Below are 24349 nucleotides of genomic sequence, written 5' to 3'. Positions count from 1 at the left end.
AGGTACAGGGTACAGCCTCCCATTGCAATGAATGGCTGTAAGCTGCTATATGGGTATTTATGCCAGCTCTTGCTTAAATATAAGCATGTGCAGGGGTATTCAATCCTAGATGTAATTGGTCGGCCTCCAGAGTTGTATACAGCCATTCCTAGCACTAGAAGGCTTTGTGCTGCACCCGTGGCTCCCTTTAACTGCTATTTGGACTTGTTCACACTAGCGGCTGAGGGGGTAGTAAAACCCTAAGGTTGAGCTGTGATGTTACTGCCCCCAAACGCTTTAGCTGCAGAGGCAGTGACCAGGGGTGTACACATGCACAGCCACAATGCTGCCGCAGAAATTACACACTCTGTCGTTTTCAAGTGAATGGAGCCATTCTTTAAGTGCCCTGCAACCCCATGCAATGCACACGGTTACAGCATGATAGTGCAGCGATCAAGGGGTTAAAGCAGGTGGCGAGGAGGCCTCCTCACTCCCTGTTAAAGCATGTGGGAACAAGCCCCATGCACACTGTATGCTCTTTTTGCGGCTGTGCACATGAAGCCTAAATGTTTTAGGGTAATCTTAGATGGTACAAATGGCAACTGCCCCTACCTATAACTGGCCTTTGCCACAAGGAGCACATGAAAGGACGACGCATGTGGAACAAAACCAAAGAAAATTTACTTAGCTTAACTTACTAACCAGTCTGCAACCAACCAAATTATCCTGCCTAACAGTTTTAAAAACAGGGGTTTCGCTTGCACACCTTTGCAAATACAGTGCATCTAATCTTAGATGGACACGTAGTTTTAAGTGGACTCAAATGCCCAGCTGCAGCTAACACTTTTATGCCTCATCGATGGGCGCTGTTTACCTGCGTTTGACATGTATTTGAAATGTACATGTAGCAATGGCCCCCGCGGGGTTGCTACGTGTTACAGCATTCACACTCTGCTCCCAGGCCTCCATTAGACACACTTCTCAGTCAATGAATAGTCTTTTGATTGTTTTTTGTTGTTTTTATTAGGGGATTGAACTTGGTTAGGGAAAAGGGACATGGGATGCCCATAGGATGAATACTGCATCACACTTCTCAGCAGGACATGATGGCTGACCCTAAACTTGACAGACTTTTACCTCAGAACACTTCCTCCAGCACACTACTTAGGAGCACTTACTTCACTGTTCAACTCCTGTCACACCATCAGCACATGACTAGGCCTCACTCTCATAGTTGCCAATAGTCCCGAAAATCCCAGGACATTCCCGAATCTTTGAGCCTTGTCCCGATTTTAATTTGTCCCATTAATTGTCCCAAATTTTGCCGCTTGTCCCGGGCATCTAAAATTTTGGGCAATCAAATGTTAATTATTTTGCCGCTTTTAGAACAGCCTGGTCCTCCCTCTACCTCAGACTGTCCCCCCCTCCCCCCCCCCCCCCCCCTTGCCTCATTTTGTCCTCCTTGTCTTCTATTGGACAAAGAGGACACATGCTCTTTCTCATGTCATTCACTTGCCAATACTGCAAGCGGGGGCATGGCTAGTTAGTCCACGTGGATGGAAGGAAGAAGAGGTGTGTGCTGCTGTGTCACTGCTGCGCCTGCAGCGTCAAAGCCAGAGCTCGGAGGAGGTTGCCTCTGTGTTGACACTCAGTGCCTTCTCAGCCTGAGAGGGACCAAGGAGGACGAGGACTAACGTCAGAACCACTGTAGCTAGCCAGGCAGAGACTGAGGCCGGACTGCGGACACTCGGCCACCGGCGCCACGTGGAGGGAGCGAGCGAGCAAGGAGCGACTGACTGACTTTACTGGGCAGGTAAGTCCTCCCAGCTTCTTTTGAAAAAAAAATTCTCCCTACCACGGTTGGTGTGCTCACTTAGGGGATTTTCTTTATTTCTAGGAAGCAAAATTGAACAGGGCCCTTGAATGTCTGTGGGTTTTTTTAATTATTTTTTTTTTGAGAGAGATAGGAAATGGCAGTGGGGTGACCCCCCCCCCCCCCACCTTATGGGGACAAATAGCTGATGGTTGCCCTGTTAGATTTTTCTGTACTTTAAAAAAAAGGCCACCGACTGCTGCTTCCTATTACCGCCCCCACCCCCTAATTTAATAATATTTTATAATACTTTTTTTGAATACACAAAAATCTAGGGTGTGGGGGCGGTAATAGGAATCGGCAGTGGGTGAGCTTTATGGGGTTGGATGCTTGAAGGTAGGCTTTTTAAAAAAAAATGATATATGTTTTTTCCATTTTGGTGGTGTGTGATAGGAAATGACAGTGAGCATGGCCTTGTATTTATTGTTTAAATCGGGCATGTCCAAAGTCCGGCCCGCGGTCCGGTTTTGAACGGCCCGCCTGGTAATCTAAACATATATATCTTTTGTGGCCCCACAACGATCTCCCAGCGCCGGGGCCACAAAAGATATATAGTCTGGCTGCATTGGAGATAGGAGGCTGTACGAGCGCCGTGCACACAGGAGTATTTCCTGTTTACACGGCAGCCTCTGTAATAGGAAGTCCCATCTCCGCCATTGGACGACCGTTCTGTCCATCAAAGGAGGCGGGACTTTCTCTTAAAGAGGCCGCTGTGTAAACAGGAGATTCTCCTGTTTTTTGCCGCTCGTCCAGCCCCCTCCATGTCCCCTCCAAGGCTACACTGATGGCAATGGTAAGTACATTCCTGGCTAATAGTGAGTGAAATCCTGTCTAATGGTGGCTGCATTCCTGGCAATAGTATGTGAAATCCTGGCTAATGGTGGCTGCATTCCTGGCAATAGTATGTAAAATCCTGGCTAATGGTGGCTGCATTCCTGGCGAATAGTGAGTGAAATCCTGGCAATGGTGGCTGCATTCCTGGCTAATGGTGGCTGCATTCCTGGCTAATGGTGGGGGCTGCATTCCCAGCAATGGTGGGCGTGCAGAGGGGCACTGACCCTTATTTTGCTTCACAGTTTTTTTATTTAAAATTTAAAGTTTTTTTCCTGAAACTTCCCTCTTATTCGCCAATAAATACGGTATATCCAAATAACACGCCCGAGCTCATCTCTTCAACACACACAGTCACAAAGGCAAGAGAATTCTTGTTGGGCCCTGTATTAGTGTTCGAATGAACACACTTAGACCGAATTTTAATGGTTCAAAGAATGTCAGGCAAAATGGTTGGCCCTCGTGCATGTTCACTTCATCAAATCTGGCCCTCTTTGAAAAAAGTTTGGACACCCCTGGTTTAAATACACAAAAATCTAACAGGGCCACCATTAGCTATTTGTCCCCATAAGGTCACCCACTGCCACTTCCTATCTCCCCCCCCACAACAAAAATAAAAAAAAAACATCAAGACCATTCTCACTGTCGCTTCCTATCACACTCGCCTCCCAAAATGGGGGTGGTGGGTAGAAAAGGAGGGGATCCACCTTCAGCCATCTGTCCCATAAAGGCCACCCACTGCTACTTCCTATTACCGCCCCCACCCCCTAATTTAATAATATTTTATAATAATTTTTTTCCCCTTTCCCTCTCCATCCCTCATTCATCTCAGACTCTAACCACATCCCTTTGAGCCACGCCCATTTATGCAGCGCCCAGATTTCACGCAAACCACGCCCGCTTTCCCCTCTTTTTACTACGACACACCTACAAATGCATGCCCCGCCCCTTAATTATAATATGGTTCCGCCTACAACCAAAAAAGTGTCCCGGAATTTTTTTTCGCAATGTTGGCAACTATGCACTCTGAATAAGTCCCAGTGTCTTTACTTGCTAGCCTTTTGTAGGCCGGGGTCTGCAGTACCCCTTTTGTTGTAGCAACGGATTTACTTAAGAATAAATGTGAATGGACTATTGATCCCAGCAAGTCTGACTTGCAAATCCTGCCCGCCCTCCTGGCTGCAGCGACTTGACACAAAACTCCCACAGTCTCTCCCTCTGGTTCTACATCCAGCTCCTCTGACATGCCTCTTCCAGAGCTTTCCACTGTGCTCTCCACTCACTGACACCTGCCCTGGATCCTTCCTGAATGACTTTACTGGACGTGCGTACCAACTGTCCTTCCAGCTCCTGTTCCAGGATATCTCTCCAGGACCGTGTAAGGAGAGGCTCTCTCCCAGCTCCCCATCTGAGGTACACCCCCCCAGAAAGGGGGTTCCCTCAGACACAACAGTCTAACACTCCATAATCCAGTTCATCCAGCCGACAACCCCTCCCCCCCAGCAGGCTGACCATGGGTATATATAGGAGGCCTGCCCCCTGCCAATCCTAGTTGGGGATTGGTCAGGGCTCCCACATGCACCCCATGTCTCTCCACCTCTGTGCCCTGCCCCTTTTCCAGAAACTTCTCCCTGGAAACAGGAGGCGCCCAAGAGCTGAGGCACATGTCAGTCATCTACTGCTACACTAAACCACTCCCCTGCCCCATATCAAAACAAACAGGCCTAGCTCACAGCATAAGCCTGCTTAAAGTGGTTGTAATCCCACTTTAAAAAAAAAAAAAGCAACACCTGCAAGACAAAGGCATAATGAGGTAGTATGCATAGCATACTACCTCATTATGTAATACTCACCTGAGATCGAAGCTCTCGTTGCGGTGCCCGTACACAGCACCGGTCGGCCGATTATCCCCGGGGGTTACTTCGGGGTATATCGGCTTCGGCACTGTGATTGGCCGGAGCCTCGATGATGTCACTCCCATGCATGCACGCGGTAACGTGGTAACGACACACTTACTACATACGTGCCATTGCTTGTTTGTGTCAGTGTGCATGTGCAGATGAAGTCAGCACATGCATCGGAACTGTAAAGCGGCTGCGAGTCACATGACCGGCCTGAAGATAGCTCTAAATAATTATTTACACTGCTCATTTTTAGAAAGGATTTACACACGCGACTATCTGATTATTGAGAATAACTGTATAAAATGGTAAGGTTATCCTACCAGACCGGCCCTCTGAAGATGTCGCTTGATCCGGGTGTTGTTGAAGTAGCCCGTTAGGTGTTTGTCGGTGAGGCTGTTGTAGGCGGACAGTGGCCTGCAAGACAAACATAAGACTGTTAGCGATACGCTGCAAGAAATTGTCAAACCTCTTCTGTCCCTTTTCCATCTCACATAAAGTTCCACCAAGTCCAACTCAGCCACATGTTTTATCTATTTGTTATAAATATTATATAACTCATCTTTGGGTGCTATGAAAATGCATAACAGTTTATTATTTGCCGATCAGTTGCAGCAGTCTAAAACTCTCCCATTGGTACAGAAGCCTGCAGAATAAAACAGCATAAAGATGGATGTAGAGCAGTGGTCTCCGAACTGTGGCCCAGGGGCCAGATGCAGCCCTTTGCTTGCCTTTATCCAGCCCCTGGGGCACTATTTTCTTACTGACACCAAGGGGCACTATTCCTCCCACTGACACCAACAATGGGAAACTATTCTTGCTACTGACACCAATAAAAAAAAGAAAATCTAGTGCATGATTGCACAGTAAACCCCTCATGGACTTTTCAGACAGACCAGTATATACTGTAAAAACATGTTTTTATTATACATCAAAAGTTTAAAAAGCAAATAGACAGTACAAAAATATCCATGATATGCAAAAAGTTGAAAATCATAACATCTGAATACCCTTGACGACACAGGAGCGTGGCAAACATGAGGCTACCCACAGAGAACTGTTGGGCTAGCTGCCATGCCCACTTACGTAGACACATCACACGTTTCGGACTATTGTCAAAATGGGTAATGTTTTTTAAAATTCAAGTAAACATGTTGCACATCATAACTGGTTTCAATATAGTGATCTGTGCTGGAGGAGGCAATGCGCATATAGATCCCCCCAGTGAACGGGGTGTCAGATGTAGACAAAGTTGCATACACAAGGACCCCAGGAGGGCAGTTGCTCAAAAAGGCATCAATCAGTACTGATTTATTAAGAAAATTTATAAATTTTGGTCCTAGCTGTCAGAAAACACCCATATGCAGTAGGCACCTCATCCCAATTGCAGAATTAGTTTATAGGTAGAGAGAGCGTAAAATGGGATTTTTATGGTGCTTATATGCAATTTGTACTGAAAAGAGTATATGAAAAATGTATTTAGTAAAAACATTTAAGTTTATTGAGTACAATTAAAATAGCACACATAGTGCATTATCAAACATTTTACACATGTTTAGGGGGTCCTGGAGACAGAGAATTGGGGTACTTGCAACAATTTATCCCGACATGTTTCACAATAGCTTGTACATCCCCTGAAGAAGCTATTGCGAAACACGTCGGAATGAAAAAATCCCATCTTACGCTCTCTCTACCTATAAACTAATTAAGATAATTTAGTTTGAAGTACTATTGGTGGAATAGAGGATATGTAAAAAAATGTTTCTATATCTTTTTTCTCTTATGCTATAAACCTATTAGTGATTGCACTTGGGTATTACTGATCTTTCAAACATCTACCAAAAATTGAAATATTTGTTATTGGTTGGCTAACCCTTTAAATAAGTTTAAACCCTAAGTGAACACACTGATTTCCCACAGCCAGGGATGTCTGGCATTTATTGGTGACAACAGTGGGCTATGTCTTTGAAAAAGGTTTTGAATCAATGGTTTGTAGTCCCTATCAAAAATCCATGTGACCCAACATCAATGCAGAAGAACATTTAGGAGCAAAATGGGCAAAGTGTAGCCACCCTACAACAAAAAATGCCTTCATTGCAGGGACACCATGTTTTATCTTAACAAAATCTGCAATTTGTTTTAAAAACAATATTGATTTGGCGCACCCCAGGAGTCCTGTGGGACCAAATCCTCAAACGCATGGTGGCTATTCAACTAATGGAAAGGGTGTTCCACACTATAATGGACACAATACCCACATATGACCTGAAATGGAAATCATGGCCTCCTGGCCCATGAACACCCCGTTCCCTTTTCCATGGACCCCCCTGCCACATGATCCTCCTGTGCATGTACCTCGTTACAGATTTACCCGTAGCTCCCTTGGTATTCTGTTATTGTGTTTCTGTTATTTTTTTTATATTTGTTGTACCAGCCCATGGATGGCAGATATCTGGGATTTTTCTTTTTTTCTCTATACGGGTGTATGTCGAGTAGTGGGTAGCCTTGCTCCTTAAAGCGGAAGTCCACCCTAAAGTGGACCTTCCGCTCATTGGAATCCTCCCCCCCTCTGGCGCCACAATTGGCACCTTTCAGGGGGGAGGGGGGTGCAGGTACCTGTACAGTACAGGTATCTGCACCCACTTCCGGCATAGCTATCTGCGGAAAGGGGCGTAGATTCTGCAGAATCTACGCCCCTTTCCGAAAGTCCCCTGCTGCCTGCTGGGAAACACACGGATCCCAGAGACAGCGGGGACCATCCTTATTGCGCAGCGCGATTCGCGCATGTGCAGTAGGGAACCGGGAAATGAAGCAGAAAGGCTCCACTTCCTGATTCCCATACCCAAGATGGCGGCGGCAGCACCCGAGAGACGATCGAGAGATCGGCTTCGGGTGCCGGCATCGCGGGCGCGCTGGGCGGGTAAGTGTCCTTATTTTAAAAGTCAGCAGCTGCAGTATTTGTAGCTGCTGGCTTTGAAAAAAAACAAAAAACGGCGGAACTCCCGGCGGACTCCCGCTTTAAGATCGGTGGAGACTTTCCTCTTCCTACCTCCCCCGCACTGGACTTCCTCCCGACTGTCATCACTTATTACAATGTATACTTGTGTTGATCCTACCAGTGAATGTATTCCACGCTATACTATTTCTGCTGTACCTTTTTTATTGTACTGGCTGAATTTTTTCAATAAAACGTTTGTATTAAAAAAAAAAAAAATATATTGAAACTGAATTTTGAAAGGACATTAGCAAGTTATAGTTTTTCTAAGATTTTAGTATTTGTGTAAACAATACTCTAATATGTCAAATATGTTTCCAAGATTATTAGGCTTAGTTTACACTTAAGGTCGAAAGAAGGCAGTAAAAACACATTTTTATTTATTTTTTGAACGAGGGGTGGTGCGCAAAAACAAGACACCTAAGTGTACGAAAAAAAGGACATTTTAAAAACACACACATAAAAAGTGCACCTAAGGTGTCCTCCTCCCTGAAGAAGTAGGACCTCACCCTGAGGCCGCAGGTCGCAAGGCTCCTTACAGGGGCAAGACTCAACTTGATCCACCTAGCCAAAAGGCTTGGCAGACCCCTCTCCTCATTGTCTGCCAAAGCCAACCACTGAGTACTAGGTGATGGGCTCTCCCAAAGAGATACCCACCGGTTCAGGGAAGGAAGGAACCTAATGACCACACATTCTCCCCCTAGACTTTGGGATAGGCCCGAGGACCCACACCCTCCATCCAAGGGAAAAGAAACATAGACAAATATACAAGTGACAAACATGTGAAGAGAAAAAAAGATTAAATAAATATGAGTGCCAGGGTAGGTGCACTGGCTAGGCCTTGCTGCTTGATAACAAAAATTGGTTTTGAAAAGTCCTAGCTCCTGGGCACAGTGTAGAAAAAAACAAGAGGTGACATGACCTTGTTCATTGTTCTCACAGTGAGTTTGCCAAACTCACCACCAAATTCATAGTGATAGTAAGAGAACCCTTTGAACATCACTCCCAGGGGGCACAGACACCCTGGGTTCTCTGCCTTTCCATCCCATGTCCAAACCAGGTAGCGCCACTCAGATCAGGAGGCACTGGGCCTTGGAGTTCTCTATGTCAAGGGAGTACTCCTGGCCCACACCCATACTCATTTAGTTTCCACACCTATCGAGAAGGCTTCTCAAGACCCCATCATACCAGCAGAGGTACCGTGCAGCCATTCCCACCAATGAATGATTGCGCAGCAGCCCTACTGGACTGAATTGGACCCATTCAATGAATTAGGGCTTCGGTTTAATGTTGTGGCACAGTGGTGCAGGCCAGCACACATGTAAACAGGCTCTTACAGTCCACTGTTATGGGTGGCAGGGTGGACCAGGGGATAAGCAGAAGAGGAGGTTGGACACTTCTTCAGGGGGTGTACAGAAAGGGCAGGACCTGCAAACTACACTGTAAAAGCAGGTCAGAGCTCATAGGGGACGCTTTGGCCTTTTTGACCTTGGGTACAAAGGCACCTTGTCCCAACAATGAAGCATGAACATGGGCTGCAAAAACACACAAAAATTATTGCAAATCTTTAATAAATTGAGAGGCAGTCCGATCTGCAGTAGATAGAAGTGGATTCTTTTGGAAGCTTGCTTGTTATCTACTCCTGTGTGTTTTACATTCAGAGAACACCAGCATTATCTGAAGAACAGCACACGTCGCAAGGGTGCATCAAACTGTCATTGTTCTTCCAATTATAAAGGAAATTCTTGGTTGGAGTGACGTCTTGCGGAGGAGCCGGTGAATGGAGGGGAATGTGGGGGCGGGATATAATCTGCCTCACTTCATCTCTGTTATTGACACATTAAGGGTTATTTTCAGGAATTACGCCTACAGGGAAGATGTACAACATGCAATGGGACAAAGTGCTCTTCAGCCAGTCAGAAGAATTTAAAATCTCAGCCATGACTTCTAAAACAGAAATAAGGGGGTTTCATTCTACAGCGCAAAACCTGCTATCATTTTAAATCTTTTAAAAAAAAAAAGAGACATGCTTTTGAGAACAGAGAGGTCCACATTATGAAGAGAGAAGACAACTGGTTCACAAGAGGCATGGACCAGGTCATCTATGGCAAACTGGAAGAACCATCCCTGAAGAAGGGTGGAGGACTTCAACACCATCTGTCTTCCACATATAAAACTGTTTTATCATCTCTACCTCAGCGATTGTTGCACGCAACACCTGTGCATCCCATGCCTGTGCGGGCAAACATGACCCTCACATGGGTGTATACTTGAGTACATCCCATGTGAATAAGGCCTAACAGTAATGCACATGTAGGTGGAGAGCAATGTGGTTCACACAAACAGGTACAGTGGAAATTTGTATTGAAGTAATGCAGGTTCACAACAAATCTGGGGAGCAGGCTGCCCAACTGGGTGCACTCACGGTTTCCAACAACGTGAACAGAGCAGTTACTAGCCGGACTGATAGCATTTGTGGATTGGGGCAGAATGTGGCCTGGCCGTCTAGTGCCCACTGCCCAGTAGGGAAGATGTCCAAAAGAGTAGCAATCCTACGCTTTCCCTTCTCATCAGGAACCTTTCCCTATCACTACTACGGTTCCTAACAGGTGGGGTACCTTACTCTGCACTACCCACTCACATCAAGTGTGCCAAATCCAGGGGCCAGGGTCCTAAATAAACTCCACCACAAATAAGATGGCTGTCAGAGTCCCATGGGCGACCAGCATCCAATTGGATCGCTGCTCCAGTGACTCAGGAAACCTTGGAGGGTTCTCCAAATTTTATAAGCAAAGGGCCAGTTTAATGTTCTTTAGGTGGGCCAGACTGTAGCCAGTGGGAGTAGAAAATGACCCGGCACCAGCACCCAATCATTGGTTTTAATGGGAGGAATAGTGCCCCATTGTTACTATCAATGGGAAGAATTGTAACCCATTGATGGTGTCAGTAGGGTTAATGGTGCCCTATCATTGGTGTCAGTTGGTGGAATAGTGCCAGAGGGCCAGATAAAGGCAAGCAAAGGGCCACATCCAGCCCCCGGGGCCACAGTTTCAAGACCAATGCCATACAGGAACCTTGTTCCCCACAACTCCCTCTCCCTCTGCATTGCTGCTGCACTTGAGCGCCACTTGCAGTGGAGACAACAGAATGCACCTGCCTACATACAGACATACATTCATACATACACATGCATGTGACAAAAAGGGCCAAGTGAGCCTGAAGAATCCATGATCTGGGAGACCAAAGAGAACAATGGCGATGTTGACAAAGGAACCTGGTGGCTCTGCATTTTTTCTAGTCTTTTACTATGTGAAGTTGAGCCTCCAGTCTTGGTGGCAACTTTGGACAGAACCTTAATTTTGTTAAACCTCTTGCTGTCCGTCCCATAGCAGTTACAGGGCGGCAGCTGTGTGCGGGATCACATATATATATATATACACGTGATCTGACTTTTCCGGGTAGGGAGCGTGCATACTTGCATTGGTATTACAATGCTAATGCATAAAATAAAAGTGTATTCTGTGACCATAAATATCCCTTAACTCTTGATCTGCATACTAAATCTGTGTCATTGACTCAAAAAGCAAAGAAGCCAATGGATCAGTATGACAGCCAGTAAAATAGCATTTTTAGAAGTGAAAGTAAGCAGAAGCAGTCTCCAAAAAACAAATTGGACAGGGGTTTTAACCCTCACTTGCTCTATTCAAAATGAAACAGCATTTTTTTGTGGCTGGAGTTTTTGCATTAAAGTCAATGGGATGGGATTTTACATTGAAGTCAATGAGATGTGATTCTACAATGCATTCAATAGGGGGCATATTTGCACTGAAGTCAATAGGACGCCATTTTGCATTGAAGTCGATGGGACGCAATTTTGCTTTGAAGTCAATGGGATGCGATTTTAAATTGCAGTCAATAGGAGGCGTTTTTGCATTAAAGCGGTTGTGTACCTGCAAAAAAAAACCAAAAAAAACCTGTAAGGCAAAGACATAATGAGCTAATATGCACCGCATACTAGCTCATTATGAAACACTTACCATAGAACGAAGCCCGGTATCACCTCCCGGTCACCGCTGAGGGAGGTGATACGTTCCCTCTGCATTTCTTACGAGTTCGCGGCTCCAGCCTTGTGAGTAGCCCGGAGCCGTGATGATGTCACTCACGCGCAGTCCTCTTTCTGGCAAGGAGCTCTGATTTTCTTGCAGCATCCGCCGACCCTTCAGAGCGAATGCGTCGCTGACATCACCTAAATCTCCTAAACCATACAGGTATAGGAGATATTCATTTTATCTACAGGCAAGCCTTATTATAGGCTTACCTGCAGGTAAAAATGTGAAAGCGGGGTATACAACCGCTTTAAAGTCAATGGGACGTGATTTTACATTGCAGTCAATAGGGGGCGTTTTTACATTGAGGTCAATAGGACGTGATTTTGCATTGAAGTCGATGGGACACAATTGTGCTTAGAAGTCAATGGGACGCGATTTTAAATTGCATTCATTGGGGGCATTTTAGCATTGAAGTCAATGGGATGCGATTTTGCATTGAAGTCAACGGGATGTGATTTTGCATTGAAGTCAATGGGACGCAGAATGCTATTATCAGCACGTTTCGTTTTCTATCTGCATAATGCCGATTACCTTATTTTTGGCCCGATAATTTTCCGCGGCCGATCTATCGGTACATCCCTACCCGCCAGGTTTTTATTGCTGTATGTGTCCCCTCTCTATTTGTCCTGTTTCTTATTATTACTAACAGTGAAAGAAAAAAGCAACTCCCATATTTCGGATTCTAGAACAGGGATAAAGGCGAAATCTTCCAATGAGGACACTAATCCTGGTGACAACCAGAGATTCCCTCACTTTGGAGGGATTTCCTTCCACTTCCTGTTGTGGCTATGGGGACAGGAAGTGAAGGGAAATCTCTCCAATGGGTCACAGAAGGCAAAACAAATAAAAATTGACAGGGGTTATAACACTCTCTATCCAAAATAGAGGGAAAAAAGTTTTGCCTTTAGTTCTACATTAAAAGGGGGTTATAAATGCCTCTCAACTGCAAGTCAGAATGAGCCCTAAGAGAAGCCGGGGGGCGGATAGGAGCCCATAGTGTACAAGTGATTGCAGCCTTCTCCTATTAATGGTACAAAGTTTACTCTGCACTGTGTAGGATTACAATGGCTCTATAGCAACAGTCTAATGTTACCTTGGCACTTGTTTGCACGCTACCGGGAAATGCACCGATGTGTTTACACTGCAGCACCTATAAACCTGGAAGACACCTCCGTGTATTCTATGCCACTATCAATAATATATTCCGGTTCCTTTGAAAAAGTCCAGAGATGCTTATCAGAAACTAATAGCATTGGGTGGGGGTGGGGGCTTTAGTAACCTACAATTAATTTCCTTAGGGGAGTCAACAGAGTTTCTAAAGAGTTTGAGTTCTGAACATGAATGTGATCAGCAAAAAAGCATTGCTTCTTTTGTGATTGTGTGTGTATGTGAGAGCAGGCAAAGGCTTCATGCTTAGTAGTCATACCGGCTCATTTAGACCCCTTTCACACTGGGGCGTTTTTCAGGCGCTTTAGCATTAAAATAAGCGCCTGTAATGCGCCTGAAAGAAGCCGCAACTGCAATCCCAATGTGAAAGCCTGAGTGCTGTCACACTGAGGAGCTGCACTGGCAGGGCGTCAAAAAAAGTCCTGCAAGCAGCTTCTTTGCAGCGCTTTAGGAGTGGTGAATACAACGCTCCTAAAGAACCCCTTCCCATTGAAATCAATGGGAAGCGCCTGAAAAACACCTGAAAAGCGCCTGCAAAGTGCTTTTGGCATCGGCACTTTGTGGGCACTTTTAACCCTTTATTTGGTCACTAGCAGGGGTTAAAAGCACTCCACTTGCACTCAAAAAATGCTGGTAAAGCGCCTCTAGTTTAAGCGGCGCTTTACGAGCGTTTTTTGGGCATTGCCAGTGTGAAAGGGCTCTTAAAGCACTTGGGCTTTCACATTGGGATTGCAAATGAGGCTTCTTTCAAGCATTTTACAGGCATTTTTTTAACGCTAAAGTGCCTGAAAAACGCCTGAAAAACGACCCAGTGTGAAAAGGGTCTTAGACTTAAACTTGGGGGGGGGGGGGTGGGGGCAGTAAAATCAGGTGGTCGGGCCATGTTCTTACTGCCCCCTCCCTTAAAGGGTTTACTTAACCAAGGACTCCCACTATCTGGTCTCCCACAGTACACAGAACATGGAAATGCAATTATTTTAGTAGATATAAACTGCTAAATATCTTTTCTCATCAGCAGTATATAGCAGCCTTGTGACTTCTACATATCTCCCAACTGTCCCTGTTTTGGAGCAATGTCCCTCTGTCCCTCATTTGTCCCTCATTTTGGTCTGATCTATATAGATATATATAAAATGCACTTCTTATCTTTCAAAAACTGTTTCCCAGCGCTAAACCTTTCATCCAAATTCTAAATTGATGCATTTGTACATTTTTAAAAGCCAATATAAAGGAATAGTAGTGGTTAAAAAAAAGCCATTGTGGGTTTAATTAACCTTTTTTTCTCCTTTAGGCTGGGTTCACACCGCTGCGGGTGAGAGATCCGGATGTGATTCGCACCGCACTGCGGTGCAAATCACATCCGATCTGTCTGTGCGATGCGAGTTCAGCCATACAGATAGTATGGCTGAATTCGCTTCGCACCCGCCGCAAACTCGCACAGGACCCTTTTTTTGGTCCGCAGCAGAATCGGATCGCATGGGTGTTCACACCATGCGATCCGATTCCTGTCCGAGTTTGCAGATCGCACTGCGATATGCGGACTGGTCTGGGGGTGTCATTAAGATTTCATTGACACTCCCAGCAGTCCGCATAGGGCAGTGTGAACTGCCGGCGGGAGGCATGCGATGCGGGAAAACGCCGCGGATTCTCGGCGTTCCCGCATCTCTATGGTGTGAACCTAGCCTTAACCACTTCAGCCCCGGAAGGGTTTACCCCCTTCCTGACCAGAGCATGTTTTGCGATTCGGCGCTGCATCGCTTTAGCTGACAATTGCGCGGTCGTGCGACGTGGCTCCCAAACAAAATTGACATTCTTTTTCCCCGACAAATAGAGCTTTCTTTTGGTGGTATTTGATCACCTCTGAGGTTTTTGTTTTTTGCGCTATAAACAAAAAAAGAGCGTCAATTTTGAAAAAAAAAAACTCATTATTTTTTACTTTTTGCTATAATAAATATCCCCCAAAAATATATAAAAACATTTTTTTTTCTCAGTTTAGGCCGATACGTATTCTTCTACATATTTTTTGGTAAAAAAAAAAAAAAAAAATCGCAGTAAGCGTTTATTGATTGGTTTGCACAAAAGTTATAGCGTCTACAAAAAAGGGGATAGTTTTATGGCATTTTTATTAATAATTTTTTTTTTTACTAGTAATGGCGGCGATCTGCGATTTTTATCATGACTGCGACATTATGGAGGACACATCGGACAATTTTGACACATATTTGGGACCACTGGCATTAATACAGCGACCAGTGCTATACAATTGCATTGATTACTGTAAAAATGTCACTGGCAGTGAAGGGGTTAACCACTAGGGGGTAGGGGAGGGGTTAAGTGTGTCCTGGGGAGTGATTCTAACTGTCTGGGGGATGGGCTAGCAGTGACATGACACTGATCACTGCTTCCAATGACAGAGAGCAGACGATCGGTGTGCTGTCATTAGGCATAATGGGGAGATGCTGTTTACATCGGCATCTCCCTGTTCTTCAGCTCCGTGACACGATTGTGGGTATCTTAGCGGCAATCGAGTCCGCGGGTCCCGCGGGCATGGTCACGGAGCTCGCAGCATGTGCGCGTGTACGGCAGGCATTGCAAAGTAACGTACAGGTACATTACTTTGCCCAGCCGTGCCATTCTGCCGACGTATATTTGCTGACAACAGTCGTGGTTAAGGGGGTGTGGCAGAAGGCATGTCCTATGCCTGCATACGTTTGCTAGTAGGTGTCCCTCATTCCCATCTCAAAATGTTGGGAGGTACAGTGGTGTGAAAAAGTGTTTGCCCCCTTCCTCATTTCCTGTTCCTTTGCATGTTTGTCACACTTAAGTGTTTCGGAACATCAAACCAATTTAAACAATAGTCAAGGACAACACAAGTAAACACAAAATGCAATTTGTAAATGAAGGTGTTTATTATTAAAGGTGAAAAAAAATCCAAACCATCATGGCCCTGTGTGAAAAAGTGATTGCCCCCTAAACCTAATAACTGGTTGGGCCACCCTTAGCAGCAACAACTGCAACCAAGCGTTTGCGATAACGTGCAATGAGGCTTTTACAGCGTCCTGGAGGAATTTTGGCCCACTCATCTTTGCAGAATTGTCCTAATTCAGTTACATTAGAGGGTTTTCGAGCATGAACGGCCTTTTTAAGGTCATACCACAACATCTCAATAGGATTCAGGTCAGGACTTTGGCTAGGCCACTCCAAAGTCTTCATTTTGTTTTTCTTCAGCCATTCGGTGGTGGACTTGCTGGTGTGTTTAGGATCATTGTCCTGCTGCAGAACCCAAGTTCGTTTCAGCTTGAGTACACGAACAGATGGTCGGACATTCTCCTTCAGGATCTCTTGGTAGACATCAGAATTCATAGTTCCTTTTATCACGGCAAGTCTTCCAGGTCCTGAAGCAGCAAAACAGCCCCAGACCATCACACTACCACCACTATATTTTACTGTTGGTATAATGTTCTTTTTATGAAATGCAGTGTTCCTTCTACGCCAGATATACTTGGACACACACCTTCCAAAGAGTTCCACTTTTGTCTCATCGGTCCACAGAATGTTGTCCCAAAAGTCTTGGGGATCATCAAGATGTGTTGTGGAGAAATTGAGACGAGCTTTGATGTTCTTTTTGCTCAGCAGTGGTTTTCTCCTTGGAACTCTGCCATGCAGGCCATTTTTGCCCAGTCTTTTCCTGATGGTGGAGGCATGAACGCTGACCTTAACTGAGGCAAGTGAGGCCTGCAGTTCCTTGGACGTTGTTGTGGGGTCTTTTGTGACCTCTTGGATGAGTCGTCGCTGCGCTCTTGGGGTAATTTTGGGCGGCCGGCCACTCCTGGGAAGGTTCACCACTGTTCCATGTCTTCGCCATTTGTGGATAATGGCTCTCACTGTGGTTCGCTGGATTCCCAAAGCTTTGGAAATGGCTTTATAACCCTTTCCAGACTGATAGATCTCAATTGCTTTCTTTCTCAATTGTTCCTGAATTTCTTTGGGTCTCGGCATGATGTGTAGCTTTTAAGGATCTTCTGGTGGACCTTACTGTGTCAAGCAGCTCCTATTTAAGTGATGCCTTGATTGTGAACAGGTGTGGCAATAATCAGGCCTGGGTGTGGCTAGAGAAATTGAACTCAGGTGTGGACAACCACAGTTATAGTATGTTTTAACAAGGGGGGCAATCACTTTTTCACACAGGGCCATGAAGGTTTGGATTTTTTTTCACCTTTAATAATAAACACCTTCATTTACAAATTGCATTTTGTGTTTACTTGTGTTGTCCTTGACTATTGTTTAAATTGGTTTGATGTTCCGAAACACTTAAGTGTGACAAACATGCAAAGGAACAGGAAATGAGGAAGGGGCAAACACTTTTTCACACCACTGTATGCTTCTATCAGTGTCTGGTTAAAGCTTGTAGGAGGAGTTTTCATTCTCTGACTCCCCTCAATGCCTGTGAAATGCCTTTGAATAGCGATCCACCATGAATCACTTTTCAGAGGTGCATAAATAACAGCCTCAGGTCTAAAGTTAGCCTTATTGTCCTGTTTCTCCTCTCTCTCGAAGCCAGTCTATGGGGAACATAAGACCGCATTCACCAAGAATAAAGTGGTTGTAAACCCTTACATACACCCAGGGAAGTGACTGGCCTCAGGAGATACAGAGATGAAACAAATCCTCCTACATAACTTGTACCTGTTTATCTGCAGTCTTCTCTACGTCCTTTCAAAGTTCAGAATTTACACAGCATTCCTGAGCTCCAGCAATCAATGCTTCAATATAGTACAATGTAGATCACTTGGTATTCATTCTAAAGTATGCAAACACAATCTGGATGGCTGCACCTTGAATGCTTTATTTCATACAAAGCCATACATGGATATCATGCAGTAGTGGGGGAAAGGAATGATGACGCATTTTGCGCCCACCTCAGTTTGTATCTGAACAGCCGTTCATCAACCAGACACGTTGCAGATTCGGAGGAGATAATGTGTTATGTATTATTGGCCTTGGAGTTATTGCTTTGACATTATTTTTTTGGTTGAATAATAATGATTTGATTTGGTATATTTTTGGATGCATAGAAGCACTTTTTGGTACTATTGGCAGATATCATGTCTAATTTTATTTGTTTTCTTTTTTTAATGCACAATAAAAAAAAATTGTGTAGAATAATACTTGGCTCTGTGTTTTACTTAAAATGACAGTTTGGGAGTCGGCAGTTACATTTAAAGAAATACAATGTAAAATTGACAAGGGGCACCAACATAGTTGTATATTTGATCTTAAATACTACGGATAATGGTGTTGTGGTAACTTGCCCAATTAAAAAAAAAAAAAAAAAAAAGCATATTATTCTTGATATTATTATTCTAAAAAAAAAAGCCTTTGAAAATTAGTTTGCAATAACTCCATCAGTATCACCAGCAAAGCAGCTTCATTATTATCTCATTAAAGAAGAAGAGAATTGTGCGCTGTATTTGGAGATTTCAAAATTTGCCACGTCACGAATGTTAATTCTCCATTACGAACGCTAGATTACAAGACCAACCGCTTCCGGCTCATCCTTGCTTCCGAGCATGCGTGTTTGTACTTTGGACTTTTGTCCGACGGACTTGTGTACACACGCTCGGAAAATCTGACAACAGACATTCGTTGGTGGAACATTTGATAGCATGCTAGCCAACGTTTGTTGGTGGAAAGCCCGACAACAAATGTCCAATGGAGAGTACAAACAGTCGGACTTACCGCCAACAAGCTTACATCCAACATTTCCCGTCGGAAAATACGATCGCGTGTACGCAGCATAATGCGCCGTACACATGATCGGACATTCCGACCACAAAAGCTGTTTGATTTTTTCCGACAGGTTTTGTCTTGCATACACACGGTCGCACAAAGTTGTCGGAAAATCCGATCATTCGGAACGAGGTGACATACAAAAACCTACAATGGGACTACGTAGAGGCCAGTAACCAATAGCTTTCGTCTCCAAATTTTTTTCGGGCATGCGTGGCACTTTGTGTGTCGGAGTTCTGCACATTTTGTTTGATTTTGTTGTCGGAAAATTTTAGTTTCAGTTCTCAAACTTTTTCAGTCAGAAATTCCAACTGAAAAAGTCCGATAGAGCCCACACACGATCCGATTTTCCAACAACATAATCCGATCTGACTTTTTCCGTTGGAATTTCCGATCGTGTGTATGGGGCATTAGAGTTTCAATTTGTATGCAATCAGGCCCTTGCACTACATGGTTTGGCAAATCTAAAGGAAATCAGACAACAAAAGTTTTATAGTGTGTGTGGGGTCTTGGAGGAGATAACCGCGGAGACCTGTAGGGGGAGAATTTCCTGCCACACCTCCTCTATAAGTTCTGCTATATCTGAATGCCATTTGGATTCAGTGAAATTCAAGTGATTGTAAACAATCACCTTGGAAAACAACCCATTCAGTTCAGTTTTTAGAGATAAAAAGGCAAACCATTTTTGTATAGATATAAAAATACATTATAAATACCCTTTTTCCCTTTTTTATATAAGTGATCACATTCCCTCTGGCATAAGAGCTGGGGGGAGGAAAAGCAGCAGCACACTGAGCTTCCCAGTGAATGGCTTTGCGGGTTTGCGTGGGGGGGGGGGGGTGTTCAGGACAAGCTCACTAGCTACAGTGAGTTCCCAGCATGGCTAAAGAACTGACCACTATGCTTAGTGTGGTCAGGTTTTAATAGGAAAGCAGAGGGACTGGCAGGAACACCAGGAATTTCACATAAAGGAAGCAATACAAAGAGAACAGGAGACTTTCTCATACAGGTACATGGTACGGAGGGCACATATCAGGAATATCAAGTGTTGGGGTTGGTAACAAACACTTTAAGTCTATCAGTTTTATAGTGAAGCAGGGAGGAGTAGTATGTAGAAATAAGTTTAGAAGGAGAAGGGTCATTCAAAAGGCGTTCCAAATGGGAGAGATATTACGTAGGCTAAATTGAGCCGCAGCCGTATGTCCTGGTTGCAGATACTGAAAATAAGATGGAGGACGGATTGACCACATTCCGACCAGCGCACAGCGATATACGTCGGCAAAATGGCACGGCTGGGCAAATGGGTGTACAGGTATGTCCCCTTTAAAATGCAGCATTGTGGGCACATGCGGGTGTGCCCGTCACGTGCTCCGTGACCGCGGGACCCGCTGACTAGATGTCTGCTGGGTGCCCGCGATCGCGTCACAGATTGGGAGAATGGGGAGATACCTATGTAAACAAGGCATTTCCCCGTTCTGCCTAGTGACAAGACAGAGATCACCGCTCCCTGTCATCAGGAGCAGTGATCGCTGTCGGTCTTTTTTTGTTTATAGCACAAAAAATAAAAAAACACAGAGGTGATCAAATACCACCAAAAGAAATTTGTGGGGAAAAAAAGACGTCAATTTTGTTTGGGTGCAACGTCGCACGACCGCTCAATTGTCAGTTAAAGCGACGCAAAAAGCGCTCTGGTCAGGAAGGGGGTTAAATCTTTTTGGGGCTGAAGTGGTTAAAGTCCGGATGAAAATCAGGACTGGAGTGGAAGGTATCTGATAAAAGTAGGTGTGAGATCAATTTCAATCCATGCTGAAACCAGAATGCCCCATCCGTTTTTTTGAAAAAATTCTCGAAAACTTGGGATTGTTCTAGGCTGCTATTTTGATATGGACTACAAATATGTCTGTATCCCTTCATCTCCATTACATGGAGGGCAGGGCTATTGGTCGTTTACAGAAGATAGCTAGAAAGTAAGATATTCTTCAATGAAGCTCACAGGAAGAGATGAAGATATTGCAGATCTTTCTGGAAAGATCAACAGAGATTTTCTGTACCTGACAACAGTCTTAGCTTGAAAAAAAACAAATGCAGTCACCACATCTAAGGACTGTAAGCTGCATTGTTACCCTCATTCCTCCTCATTTGTCCCTCATTTTGGTCTGATCTATATAGTTGTATATAAAATGCACTTTATATCTCTCAAAAAGTATTACCCAGTGCTAAACATTTCATCTGATTTCTAAATTGCTGCATTTGTACATTTTAAAAGCCAATATAAAGGATTAGTAGTGATAAAAAAAAAGCCCTTGTGGATTTAATTAACCTTTTTTTTGGTTCATTCTCCTTTAAGGGGGTGTGGCAGGAGGCGTGCCCTATGCCTACATACGTTTGTTAGTAGGTGTCCCTCATTCCCATCTCAAAATGTTGGGAGGTGTGCAGCAATATTGACTAATGCCGTGTACACACGATCGGAATTCCGGCCAGAAAAAGACTGATGAGAGCTTTTTATCGGAAAATGCGACCGTGTGTATGCTCCATCGGAATTTAGCTGTCCGAATTTCCGTCAGCCAAAAATTGACAGCATGTTCTCAATTTTCCCGACTGAAAAACTTTCTATCGGTAATTCTGATCATGTGTATGCAATTCCGACACGTCAAAAATCACGCATGCATAGATTCAACTACGAGATAGAAGCTATTGGCTACTGGCTATTGAACTTCCTTTTTCTAGTCACGTCATACGTGTTGTACGCCACCAAGCTATAAATGATCGGAATTTGATGTGACCGTGTGTAGGCAAGACAGCTTGACCCCAATTCCATCGGAATTCCGTTGGGAAAACCATCAGAGCTTTTTCCGACGAGAATTCCGATCGTGTGTATGCGGCATAAGAGGTCACTTTAACATGCTTTAAAGCGGAATTCCACCCAAAGATTGAACTTCCACTTTAAGATAAGGTGACCCCCTGACATGCCACATTTGGTATGTCATTTTTTTTGGGGGGGGGCTGGAGTGGATACCCTCTTTTCAAACAAAGGGTTCCAGCTCCCACTTCCTTCAGGCACACCCTCGGCACCAGAAGAAAGATCACCTCTCCCTCCTCCATCTAGGCGATCCTCTGGGACACGTCACAGGTCCCAGATGATTGCGCGGCCAGTCACGGTGCGCATTGCGGCTCGCACATGCGTAGTGGGTGCCCAGCTGTGAAGCCACAGCCGGGCACCCACAATTACAATGCCGGTGTCTTGTCAAATAACGTCCTCCATCGGATAGTGTCTGCTGCGTACTGCGCATGCGCAGTACACAGCAACACAGATTCCGAAAATTGCCGAGGATGAACGGCGCCTGCGCCGTGAGTCCAGGTTCTAGCCCCACTATCCAAGTGGACATAAAGTAGGAATAAAAAAGAGCCGAGCGCAGCAAGGCCGAGCCCGAAGCATGGCGAGCTAAGCTCGCCCGCGAGGGGCCCTCTAAAATTCACAACCCTATGTCTGCTTGGATGGTGGGGCTATCACCTCCACTCACGGCGCAGGCGCCGTTCAGTTTCGGAGATTTTCCGAATTTTCGTCTGCTCCGTACTGCGCATGCGCAGTACGGAGCGGACACTATTCGATGGTCGGACACTATGCGGCAGAACACCAGCGCTGCCGAGTGGAGGGGGAGACGAGCGGGGCTTCGATACCCCGCATCGCTGGACCCTGGGATAGGTAAGTGTCCAATTATTAAAAGTCAGCAGCTGCAGTATTTGTAGCTGCTGAATTTTTATTTATTTTTTAAGTGGAACTCCGCTTTAAGTGCTCTTTAGCATACCTTAGGTGCTTTTGCACCAGGTCCATAGTAGGCAAATATGTCCCTGAGAATAATTGTTGGGGGATGACATTGTTGCTGAGGGATGCATTGTTGCTGTGATGGATCAATTGTTGCTGGGATGGATCAATTGTTGCTGGGATGGATCAATTGTTGCTGGGATGGATCTATCGTTGCTGGGATGGATCTATTGTTGAAGGCTACAGGTGTCTATTTTACTGCTTTTCTTGTTATCATTAACACATTCCATACACGTTACTTAGCACCACAAAATCATACTTGGTTTTGTATTCTCTATAAGGAGTGGTACTAGGAGGTGGGTGGGGGTTGGAACCAAGGGACATGCTCGGAGGTGGGTAGAGGTTGGAGACAAGGGGTGACTTGGAAGGGGGGAGTTCCTGCACCTATTCTCTGAGGAAAAAAAGCCCTGATGGTAACTATGATTGTTTCTGGTCCCCAACCTTCCGGGAGTTCGGTAACAGTCCATTATTGACTAGCAGTGCTGACATTTGGGAGCTCTGATTGCCGTTTTTTGGCCATTAAGGCCTCCTAGGGATCAGCTCAGAATGTGTTGATATACTCTTTCCATAACCGCTGATTTTGCTACCCCTGCCATCTGTGCCAGTGATAACTGTCTCAGGCTGGCCAGTCACATCTCTAAATTTGAGCCATGGGTGACCCTAATAATATTGCCTGGCTTGACAAACTTCAAATGGTAAATCGAAAGCAGCTGAGCAGAAAAAAAGTTGGCCGAACAGTGACTTTAGCCAATCACCTTTGGCTGTCAGGATACAATAACCAGCAGTGGGCGATTCATCCATCCATCTATGCTGTTTGGGGTGGATTGGGGATAATTTGATAAATCTACACATGTAAATCTCAAAACAAAAACCTGAAAAGGGTTTGTCCCCAAGAGCTGTCCCCGGAATAGGAGGTAAGGGTATAGCTTCCAATGGGGACACCTGTTCTGAGGACAGCTGTCTAATGCCGTGTACACACAACCGGACTTTTCCACAGCAAAGGTCAGACAGAGCGAATTACGTCGGACAATTCGATCATGTGTGGACTCCATCACACCTTTGCTGTCCAAAAATCTGACGGACTTTAGAAATAGAACATGTTTCAAATTTTTTTGCCGGAACCAGTTCCTATCGAGAAATTCGCTCGTGTGTATGCTAGCCCGACGGATGAAAACCGACGCTAGGGCAGTTATTGGCTACTGGCTATGAACTTCCTTATTCTAGTCCGGTCGTACGTCATCACGTTCAAATCCGTCAGACTTTGGTGTGATTGTGTGTGGCCAAGTCCATTCATTCGGAAAGTCCATCGGAACTCCGCCAAAAGTCTGTCGGAAAGACCATCGTACCTAGTCTGTTGAAAAGTCTGCTTGTGTGTACGCGGCATTAGAGGGGCATTGCCTTGACCTTGGGAGATTTCCTTTGACCCCCTGCTGCATTTCCAAGACAGGGGGTGAAGGGAAATATCTCCGCTGGTATACAGACAGCAAAAAATAACCCCATAAGGGGTTTTAACGCTTCACTCTTTCCAAAAAAATAAAAATAAAAAGGTTTGCTAATACTTACATTTTAAATTCCTATTATAGATTCCCGCTTGCCAAAACAATAGCTCAGTCCGCTACAGGTTTAATGGGCCTCCTGGAAAGTGTCCAATAGCAGTTTGTGAAAAGATCGTATAATTAAAGTCCTGGAAGAGCTGGTGTCACCTTTCTATTTAAATAGGGTAATTGAATGTCCCTGGGAGATGGTCCCTTGTCAGCCAAGCTTAGTCTTCCTGGTGGTCATATTCTTGGCTGTATCATTTTATAAACAATGGAGCTTTATGCACAAAAAAAACACAACACAGAAGAAATAAAGGAGTTGCTCTCAGCAACCATACAAATT

The 24349-nt window shown here is 44.8% G+C and overlaps 1 protein-coding gene across 9 annotated transcripts in view; it reads right to left on the bottom strand.

The window, feature by feature from the left end:
- The window catches only part of LOC143926585 (uncharacterized), a 170828-nt gene that overhangs the window by 128639 nt on the left and 17840 nt on the right, over positions 1–24349 (bottom strand). For all 9 annotated transcript variants that reach the window (XR_013262099.1, XM_077450464.1, XM_077450461.1 and 6 more), the window contains exon 2: positions 4908–5001. Coding sequence is in view for 8 of the 9 variants with exons in the window: in XM_077450464.1 (XP_077306590.1) it covers positions 4908–5001 (94 nt within the window). In the remaining variant the exon portion in view is untranslated. The remainder of the gene's footprint in view (positions 1–4907; positions 5002–24349) is intronic.

Source organism: Lithobates pipiens, unplaced genomic scaffold (genome assembly GCF_037356315.1).
Source record: "Lithobates pipiens isolate NorthernLeopardFrog02 unplaced genomic scaffold, aLitPip1_a1.2 Scaffold_23, whole genome shotgun sequence".
Taxonomy (NCBI): domain Eukaryota; kingdom Metazoa; phylum Chordata; class Amphibia; order Anura; family Ranidae; genus Lithobates; species Lithobates pipiens.
This window is presented reverse-complemented; position numbering and strand designations above follow the sequence as displayed.